The 18,810-nt window shown below is 35.6% G+C and overlaps 1 protein-coding gene across 1 annotated transcript in view; it reads right to left on the bottom strand.

Moving 5' to 3' along the window:
* Positions 1–224: 224 nt before the first annotated feature.
* The window catches only part of SLC36A4 (solute carrier family 36 member 4), a 190,529-nt gene continuing 171,943 nt past the window's right edge, over positions 225–18,810 (bottom strand). The window contains exon 11 of the mRNA XM_063444950.1: positions 225–1,119. Within this exon, the coding sequence (XP_063301020.1) occupies positions 785–1,119 (335 nt within the window). The 3' untranslated portion in view covers positions 225–784. The remainder of the gene's footprint in view (positions 1,120–18,810) is intronic.

The raw sequence follows: 18,810 nt of genomic DNA, 5'->3' as shown, positions 1-18,810 counted from the left end.
GCTTGATCATTTGCAAGTTGTATGCTCATGTTCCGCTCAATGATGAGACAACACATATATGTGACATCATTAACACAATGTGATTAAATAAATGTATATATATATATATATATATATATATATATATATATACACACACACACACACACACACATATATATAAAATATGTATAAACATATATGCTAAATTAAAGCAACAAGCAACAACTAAAGCGTGTGTAAAATAATACAAGTTTATATTAGATTTAAATGTTTGTTTTTTAGCTTTTTTGTAAACTATATAAGAAGTGCAAAATGATCCTGTACAGCTGTATATCTACCTAAATACACCCAAGCACCCAGGAAGTAGAAAAAGTTAGATTCACCTATGAAGTCCATTCTAGAATGTGCCATTCTCTATTGTAAGTGCACAGTTACAATAATTAGCTGTCACTTCCAGTTGAACACTACTCATTTGAAGTCTACCGATAAAAAAGGCTCTTATGTTTTCCAGCATGAAAAGTATTTCTAGCCTGCAATTTGCTTGTACTGTTAGTGTCGTAGCCTATAAAATTGGAATACAAAATAAATCTTGGATTCGATTATGAAAGTATATCTCCGTGACTTCAAGGTCTCTGATGCAGAACACCGTAAAAATGTAATATTACGATACGAGGAAACAAAATATAATATCCAATTGAGCAAATACACGTCTGTTAATATTTTATAACATTGCACTTTGCCTTCAAACCCGCTTAAAGGCACAGAATCATAAAGATTAACATAAAAAGGTGTAAATATATAGCTAATGAATACCTAAAATGCTCGTATTTACCCCTTTAAAAATACCTAAACCACTGCTATTGGCCCCCTGAAAAATATTGTCTGTAGTATTCAGTGAAAGTGCATTCGTTGGATAAATTATTTCTTCAATTGTTACATATGCTCCCAATATGAATCCAATGAAGCCAATGATTGCGATTACGATGTCCTTAACAATGGCCCAAAGACTGAGGTCTTCTTTATAAAAAGTGATTATTTCGACCAGAGGTGGAAGGATCAGGGCTAAAGTGCTGCTACTTACAGCACCGACAAAGGATATCACTAAGTCAAGACGAGGAACTGAAACAGCCAAGGCACCTAAAAAGACAAAACAAAAATAATTATAGATGAATAATTTGGAGAATGGAGAAGTCAATGTAAGTTTTAGTTGAATTTAGGGCAACCACTATAAGAAATTTTGACAATAAACCAGATTTTCAACTGGGGTTGAAAATGTTTTATTACAACCGTATGTATAGACACACAAACACACATTCATATATATATAAACATAATAATTGGCAGCACTCCGAGGACTTCCAAAAAAGAGTCTTCACTAATACATGACCAAAAATTGACATTTCGACCCTATGGGGTCATTATCAAGTCTTGATAATGACCCCATAGTGTCAACACGTAGATTTTTGGACATGTATTAGTGAAGACTCTTTTTTGGAAGTCCTCGGAGTGCTGCCAATTATTATGTTTGTTCATAATTGCATGGGTTAGCACCTAGGCATATTGCAGAATGTTTATATTTTTTTATACATCTAAATATTGCTACGAGGCTGAAATATTGATCTTCAATGTAACCTTTATGAATTGAATTAAAAGCATATTTTTGCTGGATTATAAATACCTGAGATTGCACATACACATTTTCACTTAAAATTGGTACATAACATAATATTACTTCTGATAATAATAATTTCCATATATTTAGTTAAAATTTGTATAATATTATCATATACAATCAAAGATGGCTATTCCCCCATGTAAAAAAATCCTAATGTCATTACACAAATTCCTATTTACTATTAATTGTAAATCCAGCTGGACTGTGTCAAAACCTTAAAGGATACAAAAGTGTATTCCTAACACTAAAGTGTCCCTCAAGCATAAATCTATCTCCCCCCTCCCCTTTAAACACTTACGTTCTCCATAGGCATCCTGCAAACTGTGAGGATGTCCAGCGTTATTTCACATAGTTCAATTTCATATAAACAGAGAAAGCGCCTCTAGTGGCTGACTGAGAAACAGCCACTAGAGGCAGTCTTAACACAGTTTATCTGAAACTGCAATGCTTTATATTGCAGGGGTAAAGAGTCAAGGACCGTGCACCAAGCACACTTTGATGAGATGAAGTGGGCTGGGTGCCTATAGTGTGCCTTTAAGGCAGGAACAAGAATAAAAGTTTAAAAAGTGTCAGGATACCTGCATCGATGAGTCCTCACAAAGTAATGTTTGCACGTTCATTTTTTGTTATTTTAGTGCAGTTCTCTATAGAACACTTCTAGCTCCTAAAATATTTTAATCACAGTCTTACAATGAGAGAGAGACAGACAGGATAAATACAATTAGAGTGTTTCTATGTATGTCACTTTATGACTAAATTATCATCATGTGCTGAATAACTGCATTCCTCCCACAAGAGGAATGATTAATATAAAAACCCGTGGATGCTAATCATTTTTTGCTAAGCTCTCATACTCTCAATCTTGTATTCTGATTACTTAACTAATTGGGATTTGATAGTTTATATCTTTCCAGTACAGCAACAGAAAATGAAAGGCTAAAACATATAATGGAATGGGTTTCACCATTACGCGAAATGTTTTTATAAAGTATAAACATTCGAGTTGTGCATGGTGGGAGGTTTCGGTTTGTCTGAATTTTTATTTATTTTTTTCTGGCAATTTGGGTTATATTTCTGAGACGTTTCAATCTAGATACATTTTGGTTTGGTGAAAAATGTGGTTGGATAGAAGAAAAATTTGCCAATTGGTGTACTCCAAAATATATATACATAATATAAATATCATCGTCATAATATGCAGTACAATGATTGTAGCATTTTCCTGCTGTTTGGTTCACAGATCAAGTGAGAAGATCTAAAAATAAAAAAAAAGGTAAAAATAAAAGAGCAGTGAAAACAATCTATATTTATATAGATTTTTTCTATCTGCCAATAAATTCGGCATTTAATGGCTGTCTTCTAGCATGAATAATCTTTCTTTTTTTTTTTTTTAACTTCATCATGCAGCTGGACATGTTTGTATCGGTATGCATGCTCAGCATAATTATTGATGGAAGAAAGGTTTATTTTAAACAAATTATAATTTTAAGGGCACAGATTGCCACCTCCAGACAAGCATACCAGGTTAATATAATGCTGTATTCCCAAATTAAGCAGAGATCTTCATACACAGGATCTTTGTGATATGTAATTTGCATTATTATCGAAAGACCCCAGGGCAAATTGGAAACTAAAGACGTTAATGTTACTTTTCTGCTTAAAAACTACATGGTTTATAATAATGTGCTTTGAAAAAGTATGAGTAAATAGGTAGTAAATATCGGAGGTTTTCTTTTCAATCAATATAACCGTATAAAAAAAAAAAAGAGAGAGAGATCTTGCTTCAGCTTTTTTAAGTGGTCATGGTGGCAGAAGTTTGAATGTGCAGTGTTTGCACCTGAATCCAGTATTGATGTTTTAGCAGATGCTGGATGTCCTCATGCATAGCGTGTGGGTATCCAGCGTCAGGAGATTAACCCCTTTCAGGACGGAGTCAATAGTACACGTTCTGATCAAAACAAAACGTAAACAAAAACTGGAATTTGCGCTATATGTCTGTTCTACCGTAATTTCCCATCTTTCATATTAAATGCATCCACACTTATTATATATCATTTTGTTTCATTTCATATCAAATATTTATATATGAAACCTAATTTATTATGAATAAAATAAAATAAACTGTGAGAAATTTTTATTTTTAAAAAAAAAAATCTGTAGTTCCGCCTCGCATTTTAGCTGTAAATGTCATAATACGGTTTTACTGCAACAAAATGCACATATTTGTAATCAGCGATGTCTCACAAGTACAACAGTACCCCCCATTAACAGGTTTTATGGTGTTTTGGAAAGTGACAGGGTCAAATTTAGAACGTTCCATTTTCAAATTGAAATTTGCCAGATTAGTAATGTTACCTTTGAGACGGTGTGGTAGCCCAGGAAAGCAAATTACCCCCATAATGGCATACCATTTGAAAAAGTAGACAAGCCAAGGTATTGAAAGTGGGGTATGTTTAGTTTTTTTTAGTAGCCACAAACACTTGCCAAAGTTAGCGTTCATATTTGTTTTTGTGTGAAAAAAGCAAAAAAACTAATATTTGGCCAGTGTTTGTGACTAAGTGGCTACTAAGAAAGACTGGACATACCCCACTTGCAATACCTTGGGTTGTCTACTTTTGCAAATGGTATGCCATCATGGAGGTAATTCTCATTCCTGGACTACCATACGGTCTCAAAGGCAACATAACCAATCTGGCAAATTTCAATGTCAAAAAAATGAAATGCAAGCCTAATATGTGACTCTCTAACTTTCCAAAACACCATGAAACCTGTACATGGGGGGTACTGTTATTCTCGGGAGACTTCACTAAACACAAATATTAGTGTTTTAAAACAGTAAATCATATTACAATAAAAATATAGTCCATAAAAGTGCAGTTTGTTTGTAAAAAATGCAAAAAAATTAACTTTTACTTAAAATATCACCGTTGTAATACAATTTACCAGTTTGAAACACTAATATTTGAGTTCAGCGAAGTCTCCCAAGTAAAACAGTACCCCCTATGTACAGGTTTTATGGTGACTTGGAGAGTTACAGGGTCAAATATAGTGCTTGCAAATTAAATTCTCTGCACTTTCTACCTGTGTTGTCAGGCATGTCAATCAAATTTTAATTAATAAAATACCATAATTATGTTAAAAGATTTAAATATACACATAGAATTTTATTATATATGCATTTATAGGTATTTAAATTCTACGTGTATACTAATGTAATCTTTTATGTAATTATATGTATTTATCTATATATATATATATTTGCGGTTATTTGTATTTTATATATAGATAGATATATATAGAATGTCATTCTAAGTGTATTTTGTTACCAATATATATATATTAATAACAAAATACCGTTAGAATGAAATTACATATGAATAGATAATTTATATTACATTTTGTTTCAATATTTTATTTATTTTATTATTTTATTTATGTATTATTGTAATTATACGTATATATATATATATATATATATATATATAATATATGTATATATATATATTATATATATAATATATATACATATTATATATATGTAACGTCATTCTAAGTGTATTTTAATATTAATATATATATACTAATATTAATATTAAAATACACTTTGTATATTATATATATAAAAATACTTTTAATTTAATTTTACACTTGTCTAATTTTTTTTTTTTTTTACACTACCTACCAGCAGGGGGACTGTCTGATATTTTAGACAGCCCCCCTGCTGGCAGATCCATAGCCAGCTATAGGGGGCCATGTGATCGCTCTTTGAGAGCGATCACATGGCCCCCGGGTGCCTCATTTGCCGGGGGAGGGCTGCCTGGGCTGTCAGGCAGCCCTCCAGAAGAGGATCACGGCGGAGGTGAGTACATCTCTCCTCCTGGGGGCTCAAGCCGTTACGGCGTTCTATGCCGCCGCAACAGCTTTAAAGCCCTTTAAAGCCGGACGGCATAGAACGCCGTAATGGCGTTAAGGGGTTAAAGTAGTCTTTAGAGTGTTACGATGGAGAAAAGGGTACGTAAAATACATTTTTATTCCACGCTGGGGGGTAACTTAAGTAGGTAATACAGCACTATAGCATTAAGAATAAATGTTTGTATTCCTAGTAATGTACATTCCCAGTAATGTACATTTTGTTTTAGCATTTCGCTGTGTCTAGATATTCCCTTCGTTCTATTGTCCTGTCCTGGATAATTTATATATTTTTATGTTTGGATATGGATATTTCAATCAGGTCCATGATCATATGTGTTATTTAGGTGCTTTGGAGACCCTTTACCTTCCACTCAGTTAGTCATTTTAACCCTGTTACTCCTTGCCCATAATGCCTTATGTTTCCTTGAATTAATTCTCTCTGTTTTTGTCTTTTCCGAGCCGTTAGTTTTGTCTCTGTTACGTGATTGACACTCATGGAGTTTAAATGACTAGCAACAAACAGCAATTACAACAAAATAGCAAAGAACCGTTACTGCATTATTGCCAGAGTCTATCACAGATCTGACTCTACTCGACCGCCCAGTCTTGCAGCAGTAGTCTAAGCAGTACGTAGTTTAACCCCTTAAGGACCAAACTTCTGGAATAAAAGGGAATCATGACATGTCACACATGTCATGTGTCCTTAAGGGGTTAAGTAGTAGAAAGAAATTCTTAGATTGAAACCACAGATGTTTAGATATAAGCAATAAAAAAGCCGTTTTTATTTACTGTGTTTTTAATTAATGTAACCATTACCGGGGAATTACTGTATGGATTGTACTCTATATGGAATATTGTTGAGGACTTATGGTAGCTACTTTGCTTTGGATTTAATAACACGTGTTCTAGGCCAGGTAGAAAGATTGATGTCACAGTAATGGGATAGCTATTTGCAGCAAATGAGAACTAAACTCTTCCAAGGTACACAATGTATCAGGAACGACGTCATTAAAACAAATCTTTTAGTTCTCTGAAGACAAGGTTATGTCTTCCAATCCATCCATAGCTTATTATTCTGCCTTCTGCATTTGGCAAGTTCTCAATAAGTACTAACAGATTTTCACATCATGCATTACAAATCCTTTATGTCTACTTTAGCCTCTTTGCATACGACAGTCAAGCTACTGAATTAATTGAAATTATGTGCTTTTGTTCACCAAAGTGTTTGGATGCCACACAAATAACAAAACAAAATCACTTATTTTCAGCAAACTGCCTGATATTCATCACGTTATGTCTCCAAAAAGTATTCGTCCTATTAGGATAAATGCACATATCAACATTAGAAAGGGTACTCCAAATGCTATCACCACAGCAGCTCATCATTTCGGTACTGGCGCTATGGGTCTATGGAAACTGTTGGAGTAGTTTGACAAAATCAAAGGTTCTCCTTACTTCCCCATTATCCATTGCAAATCTGTCCAAACTTGAATGGCAATAAAACTCTGATAATAAAGAAGTGGAGTTTCTGCATTCTTAGTGTGTTTATAGAGGAGGCAGTCTCTGCCAAGGACCGCATCTTAGCTGGAACCGAGGAAACCTCTGCGCTTTCCCCGCTGAATCCTTCACGGGCTGGAACAAGGTGCTGAGCAGTGATTAGTTCTTTCCCCTCCCAGTAACTAGATGACATATAGTTCTGGGAGTACAACTGATTTTAATGAGCCAAACTCTGCCTTTTATGCACAGACCCCAGCAGGAGGTCTCCATTGTATTCAACACAAGCACCTCCCAGGAATCTCTGGGCCTGGGAGATATTTGCATTAAAAACCGGTAGGCTAATTATCTCCCAGGAACAGAGAGGCAAACACAAAAACATAAAAATACCCCAAAACAGCATTAAAATATACAATAACCCCACAAATTATACATCCCCAAATAGCCCTAATCTGAGTGCCCTGATAGCGCTCAGATCTATGCAGTGTAGGGGAAACGACACCGTGTTAAAGTTCTGACCGGCCGCACATGTGGTCCTATGCCCAAAATAGTTCCAAGGTGTTTGGTGATTTATCCGGTCAACTTTCTGGAGCTCCTGCGTCCAAAATATGGGGTGCTCTGCCTGGCTCTCAGGTAGCGTTTGTTCCCCTTAGTCTCAGGCACCTTTTCCCTCCAAAAAACGCTGTCCTGGCGGTTTTAAAACCCTGAACCCTGGAAACTGCACTGTCACCTCATGCCGAAAATAGTTCCATAACTGGCGAGAGCACTAAAACAGTGTGCAGCATGCATGCACCTCAGGCTGAACTTCAAATTCTTCAGGCGGCACAAACAATGCAATCACATAACTGGCCCGCCCCCTTTCATGCCACATGAAAATATGTATGCTAAATACAGGAGGTAGGTAAACATAAAATGAAATCTTAAAAAAAATCTATATCACATGACCATTACATATAGACACTGGAAGTAATAAAAATGGAGCAGTCATGTCAAATTCATGAAGATTATTGATAATTTCTAAAATACTGCCACGAGTACACAATACTCTCATGTAGTGTAAATGGATTCCAAATAGTTATTGTGAACATTAAAATGATAAAGATAATTGTACATTTTTACAGAAAAAATAATACCTGCAACTTCATGCACACACACACACACACGTATCGGTTAGAGGCAGGGCTAAAGATATTCAGCTAAATATATTCAGCTAAATCATGTTTTTAAGATTCTGCTTTAGGAATTCCATATTTTACAATGAGTTACTTGAGTGTAGGGATCTGAGGGGACAGAGAGGATGAATCCAACATAATTTAGTGGAACGCATGAGGGAAGTAAAATACCCTCCATTAGCCATAATGGTGCAGTCTTTAAAATCCTATGTTTTGATTTTTTAAGAAAAATGAGAAAAACTAAACCTGTTTTGGTTAGCTTTTAAAACAATTACATTTCAACTACAAGATGCAGAAATATGAGATCTTTATTGAATAAATTACTTTTTTTGGGTAGGAAAGTGCATATTTATATATAACAAAGGTTTTCGCCAACCCTTTTTTCACTCACTGAATAACTTTTAGTGGGTATGAACAATGTATGAACCATTCAGACTTAAGTGAATTAACCTATGAATCTTGACTAGTCCAGATCCCCAATTAGTTATGCATCTGACAGGCACTAGTATGTGTATAAACTGCAGAAAAACAACTCTAACTTGATTTGCAAGGCTACACATGCAGTGTATATTCCACAAAATCTTCTCAGTAAGATGAAGTGCTTTTGCTGCTTCGACTTTAACCCCTTAAGGACCAAACTTCTGAAATAAAAGGAAATCATGACATGTTACACATGTCATGTGTCCTTAAGGGGTTAAACAATCACAGTAACCAATAAGGAATTAAATTATTCATTTATATCATATAAATATATCAATTATATCAAGAGAAGCACTTGTCATGCCCCACCTGACAGTATATTAAAGTGATATATATCCAGGATAACACAGTGAATTTGGCAACCCTGGTCCACATGTGTGAAAGTATGACCAGAGTATTCTGATGTATACATTAGCAAGCATTTTGCCTAGCACAGTGCATATGTAGCCATGGAAGTAGTTGTATTATGTCGCCTTTCCTACCTTTACAAACATTTTCTCATCTTAAAACGTGTTCATTTAAATAGACTAATACAGTGTTATCGCTACATTGCATTCGAGTGGATTACGACAGTAATCAAGTTTCAATTACATGTTCATTGCCATTTTGGTAGCAATGGTCACCCAAGATGAGTTTCATGTGCCGAACACAGTAGACACATCTTTTGACACCTCTGCTTTTTCCTTCAAAGTCTCTCTCGTCAAACTATTCTCTACATGTATCACTTTGCCTTACTATCCCCCAATACCAACCATTAAAATACCCACACTCCTTTTATTTAATGACTCGATTCTCTTTTCCTTCAGGACTCGCACATTAAAACACTTCAAACACTTTTGTCCTACAATAAATCGGATGACAGAAGGGATTTGTGTGACATTTGGTGGTACAATATCCGGCATGCCTTTGCGGATTCATCTACAGTTAAAGAGAAACTGTCACGCTTGACATAAGAGCACATAAAAGTAGCTTTCAATGCTATTCATGTTTTATGTATGGCTTATTTCTTTTATAATTTTTTATTAACATATCTCTGCCATCCAAATACCTTCTGAGAAGACACAGAAGGGGCATTTCATGCATATGAAGTTGCTTTCCTATGATCTTCTGGAAAAATAATATCATGTACATGTTTTTGATCATGAAGTGCTTGATCGTTGCCTTTTCAGATGGTCATTGCAATATAAGAATGTAGTATTAGATATCAAATTCTGCAAACCAGTGATACACATAAAAAAATAAATAACACTCTCAAATAGCACTACTTTTATTTGGTGTTACAATAATATACTGACACATGATATGGATTCACTTGAACCACTGCAGGCTAAAGTTGAACAATTATTTTTTAACCTTTTTATCCCATCCCAATGTAAGGGCATGCAATAGGCTTTAACGCCGTAATTTCGTTCTAACTGTATTTTAATTATGTATAATATAAAATACTATAATTCATAACAGCCCATTCAAGATAATTGAATTTGCAAGCCCTATATTTGACCTTGTAACTTTCCAAAACCCCATAAAACCTGTAAACGACGGGTATCGTTGTACTTTTTGGGTCATCACAGCATACAAATATGTGTATTTTATTGCAGTAAAAGCTCATAGTATTATGACATTTACAATTAAAATACCATGCAGAAGTTGGAAAATAACCAAAGTTCTTAAGTTCTCGCTTTTTAAAATGTCATTCATATCAAATTATGTCTTATATATAAATAACTGATGTGAAATGAAAGCCCTGTTTGCCTTGAAGAAATAACATATATATAATAAGTGTGGGTATACTTAATATGAAAAAAGTAAATTATGGCTGAACAGACATACAGCTCAAATTCTAGGTTTGTTTTGGTTCTGTACTTGGATAAGTGCTTACATCCTTAAATGGTTAAATTTTTGCCGTAAATATCTAAGCTTTGCAGCATCTGCACTGACCTCTGTTTACACCAGGAAGTGGTTTAGCTTTAAATGATGATTTCTTAATCTGTTCATTCAAAAATACACTAACTTTGGAGTAATTGTGACAGATAGAGGACAATTCAACTACCACTCCCACAACCCTTGCTCTACCATTAACTAACCTCCTGGTTTGGTGAGAGCTAATTACAATTACTGCTCAGCCTTATATTCCTTTTTCAGGAAAAGCTGAAACATAAAATGTGAGTACCTTTTTAAAAAAAATTTTTTTAGGCATTTCTTTATTTGCATATTTTAATGCAATCTCTGTAATCTGTAAAAAGAATGGGTTAAATTCAGCCTGGAATGTCCATTTAACTATAGTAGACCCAATAATATAGCTTTTTTTATTTTTTATTTTAAAGAATTCCAAGACCACTCTTATCATCGTCAAGCATATCTCATCCCATTTTGCTTCAATACACATCAAAACCTTTTTGAACGAGAAGAAAAATGTAATCTTTTCTCACCATCAAGGAAGAAAAACCTTAAAATTGGAATATTGTAATTAAGTCACACATGGTATTCAGAACAGGCCCTTTAGAAATGTAAAAAAAAAAAATTACCACAAATGGATACACAGAGACAGCAAGACCTGCTGTATCTTCTATCATCATGCAGGCATCTAGAATTGGGCAGATAATATGATTTATTACAGTTCATCACAATACAGAAAGCTGTAATGTAGGCGAACAGAAGTAAGTGACCTCAAGTATTTAATGGGAAATTGAAACCAGTTACCTAAGGCATAACCAATTTTGCAAGATACAAAACTACCAATTAAAGCAGCTGTACAATTTGAAGTCAATATGCATTGCGCTGATCAAGGCACTCATCACAAAGAGCACTATTCCATTATTAATTTAAAAACCTTATTTACGGCTGATTTGTGTCCGAGATTCGCCTAAGGTTCCAAACAAAAGATTCTCTTTCCACCTCGAGATGACAAGAAACTCTTCTTTTTTTTTTTTTGTACACGGTGCAATTTTTATTTTATTTTTTGTCTGACAACAGTGAAATTTAATGATATACAAATTTGGATTCCTTAGGTTTTAACCTTTTACAGGGAGCAAGAGCAGGTGATTGCATGGTTGACAGATAATATATATATTTTTCTTAACCCCTTAACACCGCAGCCAAATGTACAAGTTGTGAACGAAACAAAACGTAAACAAAACCTGGCATTTGCGCTACATGTCTGTCCAACCGTAATTCACCTCTTTCATATTAAATGCACCCCCCCTTATTATATATCATTTTATTCAGGGGAAACAGGGCTTTCATTTAATATCAAATATTTAGCTATGAAACATAATTTAATATGAAAAAAATGGGAGAAAATAAGATTTTTTTTTATTTTTTTCGTTCTACATGACATTTTAACTGTTAATGTCATAATACTGTTTGCTTTTACTGCAATAAAATACACATATTTGTATTCAGCAAAGTCTCACGTGTAAAACAGTACCCCCTATGTACAGGTTTTATGGTGTTTTGGGAAGTTACAGGGTCAAATATAGCGTGTTACATTTGAAATTGAAATTCGCCAGATTGGTTACGTTGCCTTTGAGACTGTATAGTAGCCCAGGAAATAAATTTACACCCATAATGGCATACCATTTGCAATAGTAGACGACCCAAGGTATTGCAAATAAGCGATGTCCAGTCTTTTTTAGTAGCCATTTGGTCACAAACACTGGCCAAAGTTAGCGTTCGTATTTGTTTGTGTGTGAAAAATGCAAAAAACGCCAATTTTGGCCAGTGTTTGTGACTAAGTGGCTACTAAAAAAGACTGGACATACCCCATTTGCAATACCTTTGGTTGTCTACTATTGCAAATGGTATGCCATCATAGGGGTAATTTTCATTCTTGGGCTACCATAGGGTCATAAAGGCAACGTAAGCAATCTGGCGAATTTTAATGTGAAAAAAATTAAACACAAGCATTATATTTGACGCTGTAATTTTTGAAAACACCATAAAACCTGTACATGAGGGGTACTGTTGTACTCAGGAGACTTCGCTGAACACAAATATTTGTGTTTCAAAACAGTAAAAAGTATTGCAGCAATAATATCGTCCCTGTAAGTGCTGTTTGTGCGTGAAAAATGCAAAAAACGTCACTTTTACTGGCGATATCATGGTTGTAATACATTTTACTGTTTTGAAACACTAATATTTGTGTTCAGCGAAGTCTCCCGAGTAAAACAGTACCCCCCATGTACAGGTTTTATGGTGTCTTGGAAAGTTATAGGGTTAAATATAGTGCTAGCAAATTAAATTCCCTATACTTTCGGCATGGGTGGTCAGGCAGGTCCCGCTAATTGTAATTAATTAGGATACCTAATTATGTAAAATTATTACATAAATATATGTGTAGAATTAATATATGTATATATATACATATGTGTATATATACGTATATATATATATATTTTTTTTTAATATTTTTATTTATATATAGGTATATATATAGTGATATATACGTATATATTTATGTATATAGATATATATATTATTTCGTTCTACGTGTATTTTGATATAAATATATATATATTAATATCACAATACAGTTAGAACGAAATAAAACACATCTATATATTTTTTAATATTTTATTTTTAATTATTTATTTTATTTTATTTTTTTACGTATTTACATATTTATTTTTTTTATATTATTTATAAATATATATATAACAATAATTATATATATATTTAATCAGTATCAGTCTACGTGTAATTTGATATTAATATATATATATATATATATATTAATATTTAAATACACGTCGTGTATGTGTAAATGTGTGTGTATGTGTATATATATATATATATATACTTAAATCATATATATATAATATATATGATCTAAGTATATTTTATTTGTAACTGTCATTTTTTTTATTTCTTTTTTTAACTAATATTTTATTTTTATTACAGGACAGGGGGCAGAGACAGTGTCAGCCAGTGATTTCACATCACTGGCTGACACACAGGATCAGTGATCACAGTGACTGCCTGTCACTGTGATCACCTCCTGCAGATTGGGTAATTGACCACAGGGGGGAGTGCCTGGGTGGTACAAGCACTCCCCCCTTCCAATCTGCAGGGGGATCATTGTGCCAGTTACATGTGTCAGCCAATAGGCTGACACATGTAACACTGATCGCAGTGACAGGCTGTCACTGCGATCAGAGCGCTCTGAGATCGCAGTGACAGCCTGTCACTGCGATCTCAGACCTAGCAGACATGAAGTGATCTGGCTGTCTAAACAAGTTGTTTAAAAAAAAGTAAATAAGTCCTAAAAAAAATAGAACTGAAATATTTTAACAAAGTTAGGGCACACTGCCAGCATTGTAAACCTGTTACATAGTGACAGCTTACAGTGTCTCTTTTAAAGAGCATACATCACTCTCTCTTTCATACTGTGGTATCAGTTTCTTTATTTCGAGGTGCCAGTTCCTGGTGTGTATTCGTCCATCACAGTGCTCTATAACAATGACACATCGTATGTGTGTTATGTGGAGTGCTTCTCAATATGTCTAGTGTTAGACAGCACCCCCCCTTATTATATATCATTTTATTCAGGGGAAACAGGGCTTTCATTTAATATCAAATATTTAGCTATGAAACATAATTTAATATGAAAAAAATGGGAGAAAATAAGATTTTTTTTTATTTTTTTCGTTCTACATGACATTTTAACTGTTAATGTCATAATACTGTTTGCTTTTACTGCAATAAAATACACATATTTGTATTCAGCAAAGTCTCACGTGTAAAACAGTACCCCCTATGTACAGGTTTTATGGTGTTTTGGGAAGTTACAGGGTCAAATATAGCGTGTTACATTTGAAATTGAAATTCGCCAGATTGGTTACGTTGCCTTTGAGACTGTATAGTAGCCCAGGAAATAAATTTACACCCATAATGGCATACCATTTGCAATAGTAGACGACCCAAGGTATTGCAAATAAGCGATGTCCAGTCTTTTTTAGTAGCCATTTGGTCACAAACACTGGCCAAAGTTAGCGTTCGTATTTGTTTGTGTGTGAAAAATGCAAAAAACGCCAATTTTGGCCAGTGTTTGTGACTAAGTGGCTACTAAAAAAGACTGGACATACCCCATTTGCAATACCTTTGGTTGTCTACTATTGCAAATGGTATGCCATCATAGGGGTAATTTTCATTCTTGGGCTACCATAGGGTCATAAAGGCAACGTAAGCAATCTGGCGAATTTTAATGTGAAAAAAATTAAACACAAGCATTATATTTGACGCTGTAATTTTTGAAAACACCATAAAACCTGTACATGAGGGGTACTGTTGTACTCAGGAGACTTCGCTGAACACAAATATTTGTGTTTCAAAACAGTAAAAAGTATTGCAGCAATAATATCGTCCCTGTAAGTGCTGTTTGTGCGTGAAAAATGCAAAAAACGTCACTTTTACTGGCGATATCATGGTTGTAATACATTTTACTGTTTTGAAACACTAATATTTGTGTTCAGCGAAGTCTCCCGAGTAAAACAGTACCCCCCATGTACAGGTTTTATGGTGTCTTGGAAAGTTATAGGGTTAAATATAGTGCTAGCAAATTAAATTCCCTATACTTTCGGCATGGGTGGTCAGGCAGGTCCCGCTAATTGTAATTAATTAGGATACCTAATTATGTAAAATTATTACATAAATATATGTGTAGAATTAATATATGTATATATATACATATGTGTATATATACGTATATATATATATTTTTTTTTTTTATATTTTTATTTATATATAGGTATATATATAGTGATATATACGTATATATTTATGTATATAGATATATATATTATTTCGTTCTACGTGTATTTTGATATAAATATATATATATTAATATCACAATACAGTTAGAACGAAATAAAACACATCTATATATTTTTTAATATTTTATTTTTAATTATTTATTTTATTTTATTTTTTTACGTATTTACATATTTATTTTTTTTATATTATTTATAAATATATATAACAATAATTATATATATATTTAATCAGTATCAGTCTACGTGTAATTTGATATTAATATATATATATATATATATATATTAATATTTAAATACACGTCGTGTATGTGTAAATGTGTGTGTATGTGTATATATATATATATATATATACTTAGATCATATATATATAATATATATGATCTAAGTATATTTTATTTGTAACTGTCATTTTTTTTATTTCTTTTTTTAACTAATATTTTATTTTTATTACAGGACAGGGGGCAGAGACAGTGTCAGCCAGTGATTTCACATCACTGGCTGACACACAGGATCAGTGATCACAGTGACTGCCTGTCACTGTGATCACCTCCTGCAGATTGGGTAATTGACCACAGGGGGGAGTGCCTGGGTGGTACAAGCACTCCCCCCTTCCAATCTGCAGGGGGATCATTGTGCCAGTTACATGTGTCAGCCAATAGGCTGACACATGTAACACTGATCGCAGTGACAGGCTGTCACTGCGATCAGAGCGCTCTGAGATCGCAGTGACAGCCTGTCACTGCGATCTCAGACCTAGCAGATCGCGGTCACTGACCCCAGGGGGACTGCCTGGGGGGCCAGGTAAGTCCCCCGACCGCGATCTGCAGAAGGGGAAAGCCGCCGGCCGCATGTGTCAGCCGATTTGAAATCGGCTGACACATGCTGAATACTGGTCGCAGTGACAGCCTGTCACTGCGATCAGAGACTGCAGATCGCGGTCACCGGCCACAGGGGGGGTTGCCTGGGGGGGCAGGCATCCCCCCCGACCGCGATCTGCAGCGGGCGATTAGCGCCGGCCACGTGGGCGGCCATTATGGCGAGGACGTACTATTACGCCCGCCGGCGTTTAGAGCCGGTTCCTGCAGGGCGTAATAGTACGTCCTCCGGATTTAAGGGGTTAAAGTAACTGCAACAAAACAAAGTGTGTGTGTGTGGAATTTAAAGGAACACTACAACGCTATAGTGTTACCATACATATTTAGGTGTCATGCCCGGGGGCCCCTCACCCCTGTAAGGTATGAAAGGTAAGTTTTACTCACCTTATATCCTACTCTGTGTTGTTCTTGCTGCTGCTGCCATGCCTCCTCTGCTGGCATCACCAATCTTAATTATTTCATCATAACCCCAGAAAAAGCATTAGGAGGCTAGTTCATGCGTGGTAAAATGCTGCATTGCGCCATGCACATGCTCTCTATGGAGAAGCGTTTGATAGAACAACAGAATCAAACTTGCTTATTGCAGTGAAAGGGTTCCTAGTAGCTGTCAGGAAGTCAGCCATTTTAGGTGTGTTTACCCTTCAATGGAAACCATGTTGTATATCTTAAACGTCAATGTTTTACAGAGCAGGACCACTGCATACTACCCTGTCTGACAGAAAGTGCTCGCTGGGAGAAACAAACAGTTTCCTGTCAGACTGGTAGAGGATACAGAAGATCCTCTATCGCGATCTACACGGCCACACTACAAGGGCTGAGAGTCCAATTAAGGGGCTGGGGGTAAAGAAACAGACAGAAAAGCCTAGGGGATATGGGACACCTAGGGGCTGGGGGGGAGGGGGGAGAAAGAGACACACAGAACAGCTGGGAGGAGAAGGAGCCATGCAGGGGCTGGAGGGAGAAAGGGACACACAGAGGAGCTGGGGGGAGAAAGAGACACAGAGAGGGGCTGGGGAGAGAGCGACATAGAGAGGGCTGGGGATTAAGACATACACAAGGGGGTGTAAGACATACAAAGGGAAAAATGGGGATAAGATACACTAAAGGGAGTAGGATATGTAAAATGAGTCTTAAGCAACACACAGGAGAAGAGGCATTGATCGGGGGCGGGGAGCAAAATTCTTCATGGACATGAAGTGATCTGGCTGTCTAAACAAGTTGTTTAAAAAAAAGTAAATAAGTCCTAAAAAAAATAGAACTGAAATATTTTAACAAAGTTAGGGCACACTGCCAGCATTGTAAACCTGTTACATAGTGACAGCTTACAGTGTCTCTTTTAAAGAGCATACATCACTCTCTCTTTCATACTGTGGTATCAGTTTCTTTATTTCGAGGTGCCAGTTCCTGGTGTGTATTCGTCCATCACAGTGCTCTATAACAATGACACATCGTATGTGTGTTATGTGGAGTGCTTCTCAATATGTCTAGTGTTAGACAGCAATAAAATGCATAGCAACGTTTAGTGCGTATGGGCATCTCACACAGATCCAGAGCAGCAAACGGTATTAAAGGACCACTCTAGGCACCCAGACCACTCCAGCTTAATGAAGTGGTCTGGGTGCCAGGTCCTTCTAGGGTTAACCCATTTTTTCATAAACATAGCAGTTTCAGAGAAACTGCTATGTTTGTGAATGGGTTAAGCCTTCCCCTATTTCCTCTAGTGGCTGTCTCATTGACAGCCGCTAGAGGCGCTTGCGTGATTCTCACTGTGAAAATCACAGTGAGAGCACGCAAGCGTCCATAGGAAAGCATTATGAATGCTTTCCTATGTGACCGGCTGAATGCGCGCGCAGCTCGTGCCGCGCGTGCGCATTCAGCCGACGGGGAGGAGAAGAGGAGGATCAGAGGAGGAGAGCTCTCCGCCCACCGCTGGAAAAAGGTAAGTTTTAACCCCTTTCCCCTTTCCAGAGCCGGGCGGGAGTGGGTCCCTGAGGGTGGGGGCACCCTCAGGGCACTCTAGTGCCAGGAAAACGAGTATGTTTTCCTGGCACTAGAGTGGTCCTTTAAGCAGTATTATTACCAAGCTCTACAGTAATAAAATGCACAGTAATATGATGTGTATGTGAGTGTATTACAGATCTATACAGTTATATATAGAGGGCATAAAATATCACATGGCTCATCAATAATAAATGCATATTATTTATGTGCACTACTGAGTTTTGCTGCAATAAAACACATGATAATTTTACCAATTTTTTAGTGTGTTACGGAGCTACACACTAATAAAATAAAAAGTAATGCGTTCTTTGTAAATAAATTATAGAGCTCTGCACCTTACAATTCACAATAATTCAAGATGTGCATAAGGATATCAAAGAGTTCTTCAACAAATGAATTCTCAGTGTTTGCTGTTGATAAGTGTATCGCAGAGTTTCACAACAATGAAG

The sequence above is a fragment of the Pelobates fuscus genome, chromosome 1 (assembly GCF_036172605.1).
Source record: "Pelobates fuscus isolate aPelFus1 chromosome 1, aPelFus1.pri, whole genome shotgun sequence".
In the NCBI taxonomy this organism is placed as follows: Eukaryota; Metazoa; Chordata; class Amphibia; order Anura; family Pelobatidae; genus Pelobates; species Pelobates fuscus.
The sequence above is the reverse complement of the archived record's forward strand: the minus strand, read 5'-3'. Positions and strand labels throughout refer to the sequence as shown.